Source organism: Electrona antarctica, assembly GCF_951216825.1.
Source record: "Electrona antarctica genome assembly, chromosome: 3".
NCBI lineage: Eukaryota > Metazoa > Chordata > Actinopteri > Myctophiformes > Myctophidae > Electrona > Electrona antarctica.
The window spans coordinates 56,335,959-56,352,695 of NC_136808.1; the positions used below are offsets into that span (position 1 = coordinate 56,335,959).

Below are 16,737 nucleotides of genomic sequence, written 5' to 3' on the forward strand. Positions count from 1 at the left end.
ACTCGTATTGTGATTGGCTGAGACATAATGGATTAGCCAATCAAACTAGTTTGCTGTCAAATACGAGGTACTTTTGACAAATATGAATGCAATAGCATAAACTATGTTGAATTCTGTAGTATTATATACATTACAGAAATTACATTGTGCATCACTCCGTTTTTAAGGGGCGCTAGCCCCTCCTATGCCCAGCTTTCTGGGTTTGTGTAAACACAAACATTGAAGACAAAGTGAGGACGCAAATTGTGATTGGCCGGAATGAGATGATATGATGGTATGATGTATAATGATAAGAGTGCCCCTCACTTCACACGGGTGTGATTTTTGAGGGTACGAATGATTAGTTTCAGTTTGTTGTTTTTGAGTTCAAGTTGGTTAATTGAATTAAATATGTATTTTATTTCTTAATTATAAAATTGCATCAATCACAATTCATAAACCTATATATATATTCTTTCAAGCCATTATTTATTATTTACTAATCGTAGAGTGTATTGCATTCATACTGTATGTGCTCTCTGACATACCTAGATATGATAAATAGGTTTACTAATTATTTTGATGGTTAAAACTGGTTGAATGTCTGAAAATACATGAACTTGAGTCCAACACACACCGATGAGAACAGTTCTTCTGCCAGTCTGTCTGTCTGTGTTTCCGTCTGTACTTCAAGCTTCTCGACTTCTAAGCATCCGACCGTCAAACTTGGCGAGCGTGTCCAGAACCGGCGATCCAACCAATATGACCATATAGTAGGAGATATATGGAGATCTGGTTGTCCAGAACTGCCGATCCGACAGCTATATGGGACCGACAGCTATATGGGACCGACAGCTATATGGGACCAGCTATATGGGACCAGCTATATGGGACCAACCAACTTCAAATACGGAACTCATGTGAGCATTCAAGGGACACAGGCAGACAGGTGTGCATGTACGATCTCCATATATGGTCACAAATGTGACACAAATGGAATATATTGATAAAAACAGCAATGTCGCCATTTGTGACATCACCCCTGCTATAAAATCAGCTGATGGTTCAAGATAAAGGACAAGTTAGTCTTTTTTTGTCTATTTCTGTGAAATTGTTGGAACAATTTGAAGGTACGGCCCCTCCTGTACAAACTAGGATATTTGGCTGAGTGTTTTGTACAGGGTCCTTTATTAGAACCTTGAACCACCTTGTGAACCAGACTACCGGTCAACCCGTATTCGAGTAGTATCTTTTATGGGCCACTGCAGTTGACCACTGAGCTCATTCAAGTTTTAATCGGACACCACTGCTGTGGCTCTTGGGCTTCAGACAACGAGTCAACCCTTATTTGAGTAGTATGGTCCTTCATGAAATCGTAGTTCTCAGTGTAAAGTGACCTTGTGTTTGCAGACATCTAGCTAGCTGGTTAGCCTGGAAAATGTCCCTCCCTTGTACCAGCTTCCTCATGCTCATTGTGCTGGTAGTATGCAGCCTGTCACTGCATGCTCTAGTCGACCTATCCGACATGCACTTTGAGGACACCTTTGACGTTAGGCTCGACACCGTCTTAAAGGCGTCCGTGTGTGTCTTGGTCACAGTGGCCATCATTAATACTCAAATGTGGTCGGTGGTCTCCTGGTTTGTCCAATTCAAGAGAATGTTTGCTATCTGCTTCTTTATCAGTGTCATCTGGAACTGGTTCTACCTCTACCGGATTGCTTCTGCCGAACACCATAACAACATTGTGAAGATGGAAAGTTTCAGGGACAAATGCACTGGCATAACAAAGACTGACTGGAGCGACAGCCTGAAGGAGTGGTTCAGAATGACATGGACTCTTCAAGAGGACCCCTGTAAGACGTACTATGAAGTTCTCATGGTCAACCCAATCCTGCTGGTACCGCCAACCAACGCAATATCGGTCACCATCACCGCCTTCATCATGGAGCCTCTGAAACACGTAGGCCACGGGATCAGTAAGTTCATCAGGGCGCTCCTCAAGGACCTACCTGTGACGCTGCAGATTCCCGTTTTCCTCACCATTTCACTCTCCATCCTGGTGTTTCTGTATGGAGGTGTCCAGGCAGCCTTCCAACACGGCACCCGCATCACCACTCCACTGCGCATACTTCCAAGGGCCTGGCATCCCTCGGCTGTGGACCAACAACAGTACATACTTCCAAGGGCCTGGCATCCCTCGGCTGTGGACCAACAACAGTCCATACTTCCAAGGGCCTGGCATCCCTCGGCTGTGGACCAACAACAGTCCATACTTCCAAGGGCCTGGCATCCCTCGGCTGTGGACCAACAACAGTCCATACTTCCAAGGGCCTCGCATCCCTCGGCTGTGGACCAACAACAGTCCATACTTCCAAGGGCCTGGCATCCCTCGGCTGTGGACCAACAACAGCCCCAGCCCACCCAGCTGTGGGATGAATCAAAACAAAGATTTATTCATAGAGCACATTTAAATCAACCATGGTTGACCAAAGTGATGTACAAGATAAAAACAAAGAATCAACATATATACGTGCAGCCACTCACACACAGAACATACGGTATAAAAACAAAGCATCAAGATATACATATACACGTGCGGCCATCATACAGTACGCACATAACATCATTCATACACCAGATCATTCATACACCAGAAGATCCCAATGAAGACCTATACAGAGTGACCAAGTGCAAACGAATACGAGACTGCTCGCCCCTTTACCAACTCGCCCCGGGAGTACAGCCGGCGGAACAGCGCGGCCTGGTATTCCTAAAGTAATCTAAGTAAACTATGCTAAAACGGTTAAACCTAACCTTATTCCTAACCTCAACCTCAGTAAAACGATGCCTAAACCTAACCATATTCCTAAACTTAACCCCAGTAAAACTATGCCTAACCCTAAACTTTTTTCTAACCTTATTCTCAGTAAAACAAAATAAAGAATACAAGAACCGCCGCTCCGAGCTGTCGGCGTGAGGTCGGCGGAAAAAAGCTGGGGCGAGATGGAATTGGGGCGACCTGACCTGTTACCGTGCAAACACCATCGGGTTGGAGATCGAACGCTACCGTTCTTTTGATGGCCGGGACTCCTGCGGGGAATAGGAAGAAAGGTCGTCCTAAAACAACCCGGCGACGAACTGTGACAGCTGAGCTGAAGGAGAGGAACCTTGCATGGTGAGGCGAGAACATGCAGCACAAGGTCCCTATGGAGACAGATCGTCAAAGCCTTATGTCCCACTTGGGACGAAGAGGATGAAGTTACCGGTAAGTAAACCTTAAAGATTGAGAAATCTGAACTGAGTGGTGCTGTACTACTTACTGTACTATACTGTACAAGCCCTCCTCCCTGGCCTCTGTGTGTGTATGTGTGATGCTGCTCAACAGTGCCATCCAGCGGTATTGCGATGGTACTTCACAGACAGACAGACATACACACACACACACAGAAAGTCACTAATGGAGTGGTTAGCACCAATCAAAAACTTGGATTGGGAAGATCTGATGGGCAGGGGCAGGCTATTCCAGGACCTGGGGGGTACAGCAGCCACAAAGGCGCAGTCACTGGTGGTTTCTGACTAGTTCTGTCTAGTTCAGTCACTGGTGGTTTCTGACTAGTTCTGGGCACGACCATCTGGCAGCTTTTCAGCAGACCTCTAATTTGCTCAGACGCATTATGATGTGGAATGTTTGTGTAAGACGAAAATCTACACTAATAGCTGAATATAGGAGGGGCTAGCGCCCCTTAAAAAATCACACTTGTGTGAACTGAGGGCCGGGGCACCTTTGTGGGGCACCAACTACGTCCAACTAAGTCCATAGACTTGGCTGCTACATGCCATCATGGGGGAGGGGACACAAAAGCAAACATAAAAAGCGAGAGGTCAGGTTTACTAATTGACAGTTAAAGTGGTTAAATGTCTGAAAATATGAATCTAACACACACTGATGACTGGTCTAAGCAATGTATAATCTGAACCTGGGACTAAACTATAACCATACTGAAATAATAAATTCCTTCTTATAATACAAAAAATCACACCTGTGTGAAGTGAGTGGCACTCTTATCATTATATCTCATGAACAACTGAATTTATGTGATCGGTTAGCCGATTTGCTCCGTACGTCACACGACGTGCGTCACACGACGTATGGCAAATATAAAACGTATGGGGACAAAATGTACATCATATTTGAGGTACATATGACCTAATTTCTCTCTCTTATCATTATACATCATCATACATCTCATGAACTCAATTTATGTGATTGGTTAGCCGATTTGCTCGTCTACATATGACGTAAATTTTCCCTTCATTGTAAATGGCATTTAATGTTTGTGTTGCCACGAATTTACGTCACATTTGACAGACATATGACCTAATTTCCTTTCATTGTCAACGGCAAATATGAGACGTGGGGACAAAAGCCGTTTATAGAAGGGGCTAGCGCCCCTCAAAAATCACACCCATGTGAAGTGTGGGGCGATCTTATCATCGTACATCATCATGTTGTAAAATAGACAGTACGACGTAAAGTTCTCCATTCATTGTCAATGGGAAATTAATGTTGGTGTTGGACAAAAATAAGCCGATTTGCTCAGACACTATTGTCAATGGGAATTTAATGTGTTTGTGTAGGACATCGATCTACACCGATAGCTGAATATAGGAGGGGCTAGCTAGCGCCCCTCAAAAGTCACACCCTTGTGAAGTGAGGGGCGCTCTTATCATCATACATCATGACGTAAAATAAGACACTGGGCTCTATATCTTGCACCACCCCTTACCCCTAAACTGATTTCATTTTCCATTTTTTACTATTTTGAAAAACCTTTTAAAGTAGTTCAAATATCCGATCTACAAGCTCACAACGTGTCAATGTAGATAGTTGAACTGTATTAAAATGTTTTTCAAAATCAAAATAGTAAAAAAGAAATGCAAATAAGTTTAGGGAGAAGGGAGAAGATAGTGCCCACTATGTCTATTTGCTCAGACATTAAGATAGTGCCCACTATGTCTATTGGCTCAGACATTAAGATAGTGCCCACTATGTCTATTGGCTCAGACATTAAGATAGTGCCCACTATGTCTATTGGCTCAGACATTAAGATAGTGCCCACTATGTCTATTGGCTCAGACATTAAGATAGTGCCCACTATGTCTATTGGCTCAGACATTGAGATAGTGCCCACTATGTCTATTTGCTCAGACATTGTGACGTAAAATTTTACATTTATTGCAGTGATGTAAATAGGTTTTCAATGTAATGAGTCCCAGGATGCAGGGATGGTCTTTTAGATGAGTCCCAGGGACATTTTATGAGTCCCACTTCAACGACGTTGTCATATTGTGCCATTTTTACAAATTGCATTTAATTCCCATTTCATCTTATATGATTATAATGTGGTTATATTCATGTAAAAAACAGAAGAAATGATTATTATTATAACTCAAGCTAGCAAAATAAACTAGAATAAAAAACAGTACAATAGTACTATAAAATAGCTCAAGGCTGTATTGCTGATTACTTAGCTTAGGACCCCCGCAGTGGTGTCCGGTTAGAACTTAAACCAGGATGCTTTGACTTCTGCCTTCTCCCTGAAGCCGACCCTCTATATATTCTCCGACCAGGCTTGTCACGATGACTAAGCCAGTTAGATCTATCCATATATGGTTCTATCCATATATGGTTCTACCATATCTATCGATATCGGCACTAGGTCGGCTCGGGCCCAAATATAGGGATTGTCATACTAAACATGTCATATATCATATAGCCCAACGTCCTAGTCAGAGTCTTCGTTACAGCCACCCCAGATTTCACGTTGAAATCTATACCGCATCCAGAAGACTCAGACAATTGTCCTTTCTTTCGGCTAGGTTCTAACAGGCCAGGCCTGGTAGTTATCCAGCAAGGGAGGCTCTCGAAGATGTTAATCTCTCTCCGTTAGTCTGCTGACGATCTGTGTATGCTCACAATCCAAGCTATTTGGCGATCAATGCTCCCTCAATATTATTGACTTGGTTTGGCTGTACGGCAAGAGATACCTCGGAAGATACAGCCACCCCGTGCAAAACTTGAAGATCTCTCATGATTCTGATACGCAACTCTTCAGGTTGACCCCTCAATCCGACCTGCTTGGCAACTGTGTGTAACAAAATGGTTCGCCCCGAACCATCATCCAGAACTGCATATACTTCCATTACTTTGCCACAATTGCAAATTAGAACTTTGCACACCTTTAACATGACATTTCTCCCTTTAGGCGGTGGATAGCCCACATGCAAGGACTCTCCTGCTATAGTCAAGATTGCTGGCTGCGGTAATTCCTCTTGTAAATCCTGTCCCGTCTCGATCTTAGGTGTCCTAGGGTTCCGCAAATGTTCATCTGCTCTCCGGTTCAACCGGCTCCTATTAATACTGTGAAAAGCCAGAGGGTGCCTTCCACCACAGTTCACTCCTAGTCTGTAGTTTACAGTTTCTTGCCTGATGACGACGTCCATTGCTGATAACACAGCTTCATCTGTCATATCAAATCTCGTCGTTTGAACCTGCCGCATACCCCACGATGGTGTGTGCCGCTATTACAGTAATGCCATCTTGCTGGTTACTTGGTGTACGATCGGCAGAATTGGGTGCTACTACCGTACCATGCATGATGACTGTTCGTCTCCGGTTATGCTCATGGTCATTTCTGCGAGAGTGACCGTCCAGCCTCCTTGCTGGACTACTTCGGTCCCTATGAACCTGGACTTCTGGTCTGTCAGCTTGCACTTTCATCTCGATATCCTATCGGTGAACGAAGCCTCTGCCGTCCTCCGACTGCTCCAACATCTATGGGAGGGTTGATATAGCTCCGATGCCCTTGCATCATCATGCTGTCCAGACAATGCTCTCATGATATCCACCAGAGCCTTTTGGCCCTAATGACATCTAAAGCTCTAGGTGAAAGCCTTCGTTACACTCTGCCACCCCCAGATTTCCCATGGAAATCTGTACCATATCTAGAAGGCTTGAACAGTAGACCCCTCAGGCCACCCCAATACAAGCATACGGAGGCTTGAACATCAAGCGTCAGCCATTCAGACCACCCCATTGAGGGCGTCCAGGCGTCCCGCTTTCTTTCTTTGATGTTACGGTGGGTCATAAAAAACCTCAAGATCAAATCACATGCCACCCATTAAGGGCGTTCCCTGTCAATGGGTCAGAGTCAGCCAATCCGTGCAGTTCCAGTTTGAAGTAGCGCCCTCTTGACCGTATCAAAGGTGGTCCACAGCTTCGGACCCAGGCTTCTACAACACCACGCCATCACTTCAACCCTGGCGTCTACGACACGACGCCATCACTTCGACCCTGGCGTCTACAACACGACGCCATCACTTCAACCCTGGCGTCTACAACACGACGCCATCACTTCGACCCTGGCGTCTACAACACGACGCCATCACTTCAACCCTGGCGTCTACAAGACCACGCCACCACTTCGACCCTGGCGTCTACAACACCACGCCACCACTTCGACCCTGGCGTCTACAACACGACGCCATCACTTCAACCCCGGCCACTTTCAGGGAGGTGATCATGTCCAGTGCTCTCTCTCTCTCTCCTGCACATCACCAGTGCTCTGCACATCACCAGTGCTCTCTCTCCTGCACATCACCAGTGCTCTCTCTCTCCTACACATCACCAGTGCTCTGCACATCACCAGTGCTCTCTCTCCTGCACATCACCAGTGCTCTCTCTCCTGCACATCACCAGTGCTCTGCACATCACCAGTGCTCTCTCTTTCCTGCACATCACCAGTGCTCTCTGACTCTAAGGGCCGGGGAGGTCTCACGGCTCTGAGATTCTGGCATCCAGATTCTGGCAACAGGGTGGGTCTCACAGCTTCGAGACGCTGCTGCTCACCTAGGGAGCAGCCAGGACCGCCAGAGCGTTCATGCTCTGGCGGCAACAGGGTGGGTCTCACAGCTTCGAGACCCTGCTGCTCACCTAAGGAGCAGCCAGGACCGCCAGAGCGTTCATGCTCTGGCGGCAACAGAGTGGGTCTCACAACTTCGAGACCCTGCTGCTCACCTAAGGAGCAGCCAGGACCGCCAGAGCGTTCATGCTCTGGCGGCAACAGGGTGGGTCTCACAGCTTCGAAACCCTGCTGCTCACCTAAGGAGCAGCCAGGACCGCCAGAGCGTTCATGCTCTGGCGGCAACAGGGTGGGTCTCACAGCTTCGAGACCCTGCTGCTCACCTAAGGAGCAGCCAGGACCGCCAGAGCGTTCATGCTCTGGCGGCAACAGAGTGCATCTCACCGCTTCGAGATGCTGCTGCTCACCTGCGGAGCAGCCAGGACCGCCAGAGCGTTCATGCTCTGGCGGCAACAGAGTGGGTCTCACAGCTTCGAGACCCTGCTGCTCACCTAAGGAGCAGCCAGGACCGCCAGAGCGTTCATGCTCTGGCGGCAACAGAGTGCATCTCACCGCTTCGAGATGCTGCTGCTCACCTGTGGAGCAGCCAGGACTGCCAGAGTGTTCAGACTCTGGCAGCGACTGGGTTACCATCTGGTTAGAATCTTGCCACTGAGTCATAGAAGCTACTCAAGGTATATGGGTTGTCCATATATGGTTCTACCATATCTATCGATATCGGCACTAGGTCGGCTCGGGCCCAAATATAGGGATTGTCATACTAAACATGTCATATATCATATAGCCCAACGTCCTAGTCAGAGTCTTCGTTACAAGTACAGTAGTGCATCCCGTGGATGCAGAGGTGGTTGTTTTATTGCGTCCCAAAACTGTGTTTTGGGATGCAAAATGCACCCTATTTTAATCTCTGTATTGTCAATGGGAATTTAGTTTGTGTAGGACAAAGTTCAATACAAATAAAAACATTAATGCAGACTCTTGCAATTTTATTATTTTAAAAAATACTATTTTATAATAGTAATATTTTAAAATGTACAACAACATAGTACAAAACACCACTAAAATACAATTAAAGTAAAATAAAATCAACATGGTGGTGAATAGGGTGTAACGATACAGTAACTGCCTCAAACAAATCATTTCAATTTCAACAATTTAAGTATAGTGATATGTAAACATCAACATATATCCTTTGACATTGTATCATATTGATTTGCAATGCAAATAATCTGTATCGAATCGTTTTGAATGCAAATAATCGATTATTTGGCCTCGTGCTGGCGGCGTGTTTCCTCCTTCGCGTCATCAGTGCCCATACCCGAGGCGGGGTTGGCGAAAGGGCCTTTCTGTGTGGAGTTTGCATGTTCTCCCCGTGTCCCCTAGGGTAGGTACCCTCACAAAAAACATGCAGTAATCCTGGTCTCTAAACTGCCTCCCCCTGGCCAGCCGGGGCGCCTGATGGAGGTGAAAGGAACTGGTTGGAATAACATGTTCCTTCCACGCGCTACGTCCAACCAGGGAAACTCCCCCCTGTCAGGTGTAAAGGAGCAACTTGGACACTCACGCATGAAGGAAGCATGAGTTCAAGTCCGTTGCTCTCCCCATGTCCCCCATATATGGAGACTAGGTTGGCGGAGGGTGTGTAGAGCCCAGGATCACATTAGATAATTGACACAGGGGTGAAAAAAATGGGTTACAAAATCGTGGGATAGAAAATATATTAGAAAAATAATAATAATCGATTATTTGTAATTATAAACAATTATAGTACTTGTTGCTAAGACTAAGTACATGTTGTAACTTGTATTTAGCAAATCTAAGAAGAAAAAGAGGGGGGTTAATTACTTTTCTGTTCCTTATCGCTACACTTGGTCTATGTATTCTCTGTGTACATGTGGACTCCAGGGACCCTCAGGGTTCCTTCTGGGGGTCCAAAATAGACCCTCACACAACAGCTTGTTTGTGTGACACAACTGGAGGACGACACACCGTCCGCCACAGCGAGGGCCAGTCAGATAATGTACCTGCTGTGCGAGGCTCATTTCCCAGCCATAAACATAAATGCATGTAAGGGACCTCCAATATTTACAAGCGACTTCGGCGCTAGCCGTGAGGGAGTATGAATTGACTTTTATAGAGTCAAACTAAGTTAGAGTCTGGGACCTTTCTCCGAACTACTTTTCTTCGGCACTAAATAGGAGTATGAATCTGCCTTTACAGGTCTGTAACTAACTTGTAGTGTACAAATGGAACCAAATAAGACGCATAAGCGTCCATTTGTACACTCTCAGAATTATGGGGGACTTTGATGATTAAACGTTATGAGAACCACTGCTTTATGTAATGCTCAGTTGCGTCCACGCACTCTTGCTGGAGAGTGTTTGAGGTGGTCCCCAATGGCTAAATCTATGTCATACAGTGTCACGTTGGAACAGACTCTGGTACCGGAGCTCCAACTCATCACAGCATCTGAACAAAGACAAAATAAACATACAAAACAAAGTGAAAAAGTGAAAATTCAAAAGAAAGAAAAAGGTAAATAATGCACATCATCCAAGACATACTCCCCTAACATGTTTCCCAGCATTTCAATGGATCAAAATGGAAATATGGTCGCTGTCAGGCAGAAAAATAATTATATCCTTTGAATAAATGCCCAACCCAACGATAATGTCACGCCATTTTATTTTCTTTTTTAAGATATTTTTTGGCCTTTTCTGCCTTTATTGATAGGATGAAAGTAGTCTGACAGGACATGGGGAGAGAGATGGAGGGGAAGACACGCGGCAAAGGCCGTCGGTATCGGGAGTCGAACCCGCGGCACGCTGTCAGGCTGGCTCAGCAGCCTAGGTGCGGTTGAGCTAACCGTCCGGGTTGTCACGCCAAATTAGCAAAATATTTACAATCTCCAATATCCTGATTAGCTGAACGGCAGTCGTGATCAAGAATCACGAGACACAGAAGTTGATTGGCAGACAGTCAATGATTGGCTGCTATTTATATACCGTATTGTTATATCACTAATGTTAAATCATTGACCTAAATTGCATTATATCTACGCATTGTGAGCTTGTAGAGCGGCTATGTTCGGTATCAGAAATTACTTTGTACATGTGGGAGACTTACATCTTCTGATAGTTGTACTTGATTGTTGACATCCAAGGAATAATAATCCTGTTTAGGGTTTCATTAGCACCAAGTCACGAATGTGACAAAATAGAACAGCTTGTTGTGACACATCTGATCATTGAACGCACGTGAAACTAAGGCTGCGATAAAGATGCCAAGGATTCGACAGTGATGCCACCGTTTTGCTCATGCAACACGGAAGTAGCAAGGAACTCTAAGCTGTTTATAAGCACGGCGCTAATCACAGTGACCCGACATCACTGCCGAATCCTTGGTATTGCAACAGAGTCAACTTTTCTCCGCTGGAAGGTTATATTCCTGGCAGAGAACCTCTGCTTTAGACTGGGTAGAAACTCATGTTCTTGAGTCAATGATCAATAGTCAGACTCAGTGTTGTATGGACAAGTGTGTATCAATACATTTAAACAGGCCACTATTAGGGACACAATGTCACAGTGTGGAAATACCTTGAATAACGCCATGCAGAGCCGTACTCGTAAAACGCTTCTTGCTAAGGGGTCCTCCTCCCATCATGTTGAACTTTGTCATTAAGGAAACGGACATCATTCTGTGGAATCATTTGTATACAAAGTATGTAATGTCAGAAAACAAATATATAACATTTAGTTTTTTTCCCACTTTTGATTGAAAATGTTTTAGAAAGTTCCATAAAGATACTTGATGTATCGATTCTTTTGGATAAACCAGAGATCAAGCATTCCTTTTCACCAATTCATACCACTCTGCAACTATCCGTTGTTTTCTCAATTAAATGACGCGTTGAGGTTGTAGTGTCGGCTGTTTTTAAAACAAATTCACTTTTCAAACTATGTGTCTACAATGACATTTCAAAATTGAGATTGATTATTATTCCATTTTTTTATAAATGATGCATTATCGATGATATTTTATAATAGATTGTCACCAATTGGTTCAAGTAACTGTTGCAGTGCATCACTAGTCTGAGTTTGCCTCGCGTAGCGATACTAATATCACTGCGTAGATATAAGTCACGTCCCTCTGAGTATTAGATTTTTTTCCGGCAATGTCCCCGCCACCATATTTGCATACTGGGTTGGTTATAACCTGGTTCCAGACAAATCGGGTTGGCTCAGAGTCATCACCACTTCGGCTGTGAAGTCCTCCCACAATTGAGAGGGGCCAGACTTAATCTGCCTTGGGCAATATGCATCGCAAAGGCAGATGAAGGATGGCTACTCGAGGCTAAGGGCCGATTCATACTCCTATTTTACCGCTGTTTCGGCGCTGTAGTGCCGAAATGATTTCGGCTCGTCAGAAATTTTCAGTAGCACCGAAGAGCCGACTTTAGGACGGTACCCGCCCCCCCGAACCTCAAATGACGTCACATTGTAGGCTCTACAGAGCCGAACCCACTTTTATTCGGCTCTAAAATAGGAGTATGAATCGGCCCTAAGTCTGAGCTACCACATGTTGTACAACCAATGCTTTGGACAATTCTGAACTCGTAGTACAATTCTGCTTATTGAGTAAGTAAAGCTAAAAACACTGTTCATAACCCTGGAAAATCACTACTCTGTCCATGTGAGTCTCGGTCATGGATGTTAACCATTTACATCATTATTAAAACAAATGTGTTTTTGCTTTTATAAGGAATATGCAACGGACATGAAATGAATTCTATTGGTTTCTTACCTGTCCATAACTGTAAAAATGCAGCCTCTCAGCGAAGAGCCACCAATTCTGGCCAGCTGTTGAACCTAAAGGTGTCACCGTAATAGAATCAATGTCATATATAGTTTTAAATAATCACAATCCAACGGACTTCAACTCACATACATGTATAAGCTTTCAGAATTCTTACCAGGACCATCCTTTCCTCTTGATTGTTCATTTCTTCGTCAAAACCGTTGAAATCACCCTCAGTCTCCAATCTTCTTATAGAAGTAGTAGCTGAAGCAGAGAGGTTGCGAAGAACCCCCATACTTCTGTTGATGCGTTGAATTTGCTCTTTCAACTCCTCAAGCATCTCCAACACCATCCTTTGGAACTCTGAAATGTTTCAAAAAGAAACTTGTTACGTATCGGTCAGGCGAAAAATTCATATCACCATTTTTTAACTTTTTATATTTTTTATGGATTGATTAATATGCACATGGCGCAAATGCTTTCGAGATTTTCAAGTGGGCCCTGATCCAAAAATAACTGGGAACCAGACAGTGGCCTATGCTGGGATAAGCATAAGTTAAAACATGTCAAAAAGGCCTTCAAATATGTGAAGCCCCTTTTAACGGTAAAAACTGAACACACTGAACAAAAATTCTTACCGGCATCTGGGATTGGGTATGAGTCCGGTAAGGCGGGTCTACTTGGGCCACCTTTTGAGTGAGAATAAAATTAACAAATTATAAATGAATGCATGCCCTTTTCTCCCAACTAGACCTCTCAAGCCATCTGATCAAATGCATCTCAAATATCTAAACATTGAATCAAGGAAGGAACTGGAAATCTGACTGGGGTGTACACTAAAGGTGGCCTTACACTAGCCGATAATCGGGCATTTTTTGACGCTCGGGGGGTGCCCGACTCAATCGATCTGCTCGGGGCCGCTCAAATCGCGATCGGGATCGGCCCGATCAACATCAAGAATGTTTGATATTTGCTCTGCCCCGCTTCGATTATCCTGTAGTGTGTGGTGCTATCAGATTTCAGATTGAAAAAAATCGGCTAGTGTAAGGCCACCTTAAAGCCAGAGTAGATGTTAAAATGATCCCAAAATGTTTTAAAGTAAAATACCCCTTTAAGTCAGCTGATGAACAAGAAAATACAACAGAAACTTGCCTCTTTGAGGGTGGGCCACTGGTCTTTGGGAGGAATCATAAGTTCTTCTCTGTCCTGTGTAAATATACAAGTGTCAACATAAATCAATATGAGGAAGGAATTAACAATGTTTATTACACGGTTTGGTTGAGTGCTTGATTCTGATTGGTCAATCGCTGAATTCAGCAGGTGTGCTATTTCTGCAGAATAACAGACCACCATCTAATCTAAAAATATTAGATCGCTAATAAGTGCCTTAAGTGTTATATGTGACCTATTAAAAATAAACAAACTTAGTACAGACTAAAGACTACAGTTACCTTTGTAACTCACTGTGAGAGTCAGTGCACAAATTCAACCAAATGGTCACTCACTCAAGAGTTAAATCAATACTGAGGATTTGACTGTGTCGTTTCATGCATTGCAATGGACTTACGTTTTTTGGGTGGTGGGAAACTCTGACTTGGCCGTGTTGAGTCAACATCGCTGAAGTCGCTGTCAGTTCCAACCTCCAAGTCTGAATTGATTCCCAAAGAACAGTGAAAACATTTAATTTCAGTGAATAATTAATAACAAGAAATTTCATCAAGACTAATGACATTCCATAAAAGGAAATAAGGAGTTCATTCATTACCCTCTACCAGTAGGGTTCTGGCATCTCTGGGAAGTTTGTGCCCGTGGCATCTAAGCAAGTCAAGTAGCTCATTTAATGCCACGGTCGTCGGCTTTGTAGCCTTCGCCCAAGCTGCCAAGTCTTCGTGTAAAGGTGGTGGGTCCATGTTTGTTTCATCCATCTTCTCAGTGTCACTTCCACTTTCGGATTCATCTTCTGAATGAATGGTTCTCGACGCAGGACCCGGCAGCGCAGAATCCGGAAGCACATTCTCCGGTTCCCCTTCAGATTCATTCTCGGAATCTGGAAACACAGCTGCTGCGTTACTGCTGGAATTGTGCCCTCCCAACGATTCCACCACCGCCGCGCCCTCGCTTGTACTAGTTTCCACCGCTGGAGTGGATCGCTCCGTCTCGGAAATTGGCTCCCTGGCCACGCTCGGCTCCGCAGACCCCTCTGGTTCGGAATCACCGCTGTCCATAGCTACTAAGGCTGCTATGGTCCTGTTCCTCTGCCGCTGACTGTCTCTTCTTTGATGCTCAGCAGACATGGTTAGCAGCCCTGAAATTTCACAAATAATTCAGAAAAGAAACGGTTAATTGGGATTTGCATTGAGTTTCATTTAACACCATGGAGGCCCGGGGCGGAGATCTCCGTCAAGGTCAAGGTCATGGTCAAGTGCCCAAGCCGGAGATTGATAAATAGGACGGAGATTAATGATATCAAAACCGATGGCTTTGCTCCACAGCCTAGGAGCGCTTGTTGCCCAATCCGATCACGTGTCAAACAGTGACACGTCATCGAAAATGTTCCCTGCCTGTTTAGCTGACGAAAACCTTAAAACGATCATAATTCCCGATCTAAATCATCCCGTCTAATTCTGAAAAAATATCCTGTGTTAGACGGCGCTCCGCGGTCCAGTCGCTAGTCGCGATAGATTTATTCTTACCTCCCGTTGTTGTCGATCGACTCTAGAGTGGTGTGGCTATTGTTAGCTGCTACACAGACATGCACAACAACTTCCGGTGCGCCGGTAAAAGTGGTCCGGGCGCTATAAATGATGGGCACATGGATTCAATAGGTCCGGGCAAGCAAGGTGTTAATCATGACATTACATTAAGTACACTATATATTTTCCATGTGCTTCAATTAAACCCTCATGTGGCTGCTCCATACATATTGTTGTATAACTGTAGGAGCCAAAGAGTCACTTATTTCATATTGATTGGTGATGGGTGTAGGTTCCGCATTGGTGCTTCTGCATTGGTTGGAGTGCCTCTGTGGGTGACCTTCAGTAGGCTACAAATGTAGGTCTTTGTCAGCTCACCTCCATGAATGCTTTGAACTTGGAGGCAGGGTGAGCTGGGAGCGGATACATTTGTTGACCGCATTTTGCACTTTATTTTGACTCTTTCACGTTTGGTATTTGCTCACTGTTTGTTATTTAATTCTTTGCCCATATTTTTACAGATTTAATTATTATTTTATTATTTATTGGAAGTTGTATATTGTAGTAATTGGTGCACTGAATAAGTAAACTAACTTTGTAAATTAACTTGTAGAGCGCCAATTTTCTAGGGTTCCAGTGGTTAAGAAAAACATAAAATCAGACCCGTCTGAAGTGAGTGGTACTGTACTGTACTTGTGCTGTACATACTGTACAGACCAAGGGACACACATAGCTGTCTATAGGAGTGGTTGTACCACTCAAAAACATGACATATATGGAAATGGTTGATTATAAAGATCATCCATTTATACTACTTGTCTAGCTCTGGTCCATAGCTCTAATGCCGTTGGCAGTAAAGCGCAGGAGGCTATGGACCACAGCTACTACTTGTCTATGTCTACTTTATACTATACTCTATATAAAGATTACATTTAGTGTATTTGTTTTAGTTTAGCTACGTAGTGAGTTGACCAAATTGAAATACACATTATTTTAGGGGTCTTAGACATGAAAAGGTTTAAAGAGTAAAGAATGGTCTACTGTAGGGCACAACACAACAACATCGGGGAACGCTACAAGCTAGCCTTTAGCCAACTTCAGATCAGTTGCATGGTGGAAACAGGAAACTGTTACACCGTGGATGTGAATTAACATGACTTAAACTAGTCAGTAACGTTCATCAGACTACTTACCACCGACAGCAGTGAATCTATGCGGTTGAATCTTATGAAAACATAAAATGATAAAAGCATAAAAACACAGCTCCAACGCGCCAAGCAGGCTCTCGTCGTCTTACGTTTGTTTGTTTTTTTTGTTTTGGCAAACCGGATTATCCGGTCTGGATA

General features: G+C 44.2%; 2 protein-coding genes across 2 annotated transcripts; one reads left to right on the top strand and one right to left on the bottom strand.

Moving 5' to 3' along the window:
- Positions 1 to 1,504: 1,504 nt before the first annotated feature.
- Positions 1,505 to 10,217, top strand: LOC306920587 (chloride channel CLIC-like protein 1; the record flags this gene model as incomplete). The annotated part of the gene is made up of 2 exons (XM_079497399.1): positions 1,505 to 2,406; positions 10,193 to 10,217. The coding sequence occupies 2 exons, from the start codon at positions 1,505 to 1,507 to the stop codon at positions 10,215 to 10,217; spliced, it is 927 nt and encodes a 308-aa protein (XP_079353525.1).
- On the bottom strand, positions 8,877 to 16,696 carry LOC306920307 (uncharacterized protein). Its single transcript, XM_079497022.1, has 9 exons — positions 16,585 to 16,696; positions 14,464 to 15,003; positions 14,266 to 14,346; positions 13,851 to 13,904; positions 13,337 to 13,387; positions 12,874 to 13,061; positions 12,705 to 12,769; positions 11,498 to 11,598; positions 8,877 to 10,370 (listed from the first exon to the last, which is right to left on the bottom strand). Exons 2-9 carry the CDS (start codon positions 14,990 to 14,992, stop codon positions 10,249 to 10,251), a joined length of 1,191 nt encoding a protein of 396 aa, XP_079353148.1. The 5' UTR covers positions 14,993 to 15,003; positions 16,585 to 16,696; the 3' UTR covers positions 8,877 to 10,248.
- Between the last annotated feature and the right edge of the window lie 41 nt (positions 16,697 to 16,737).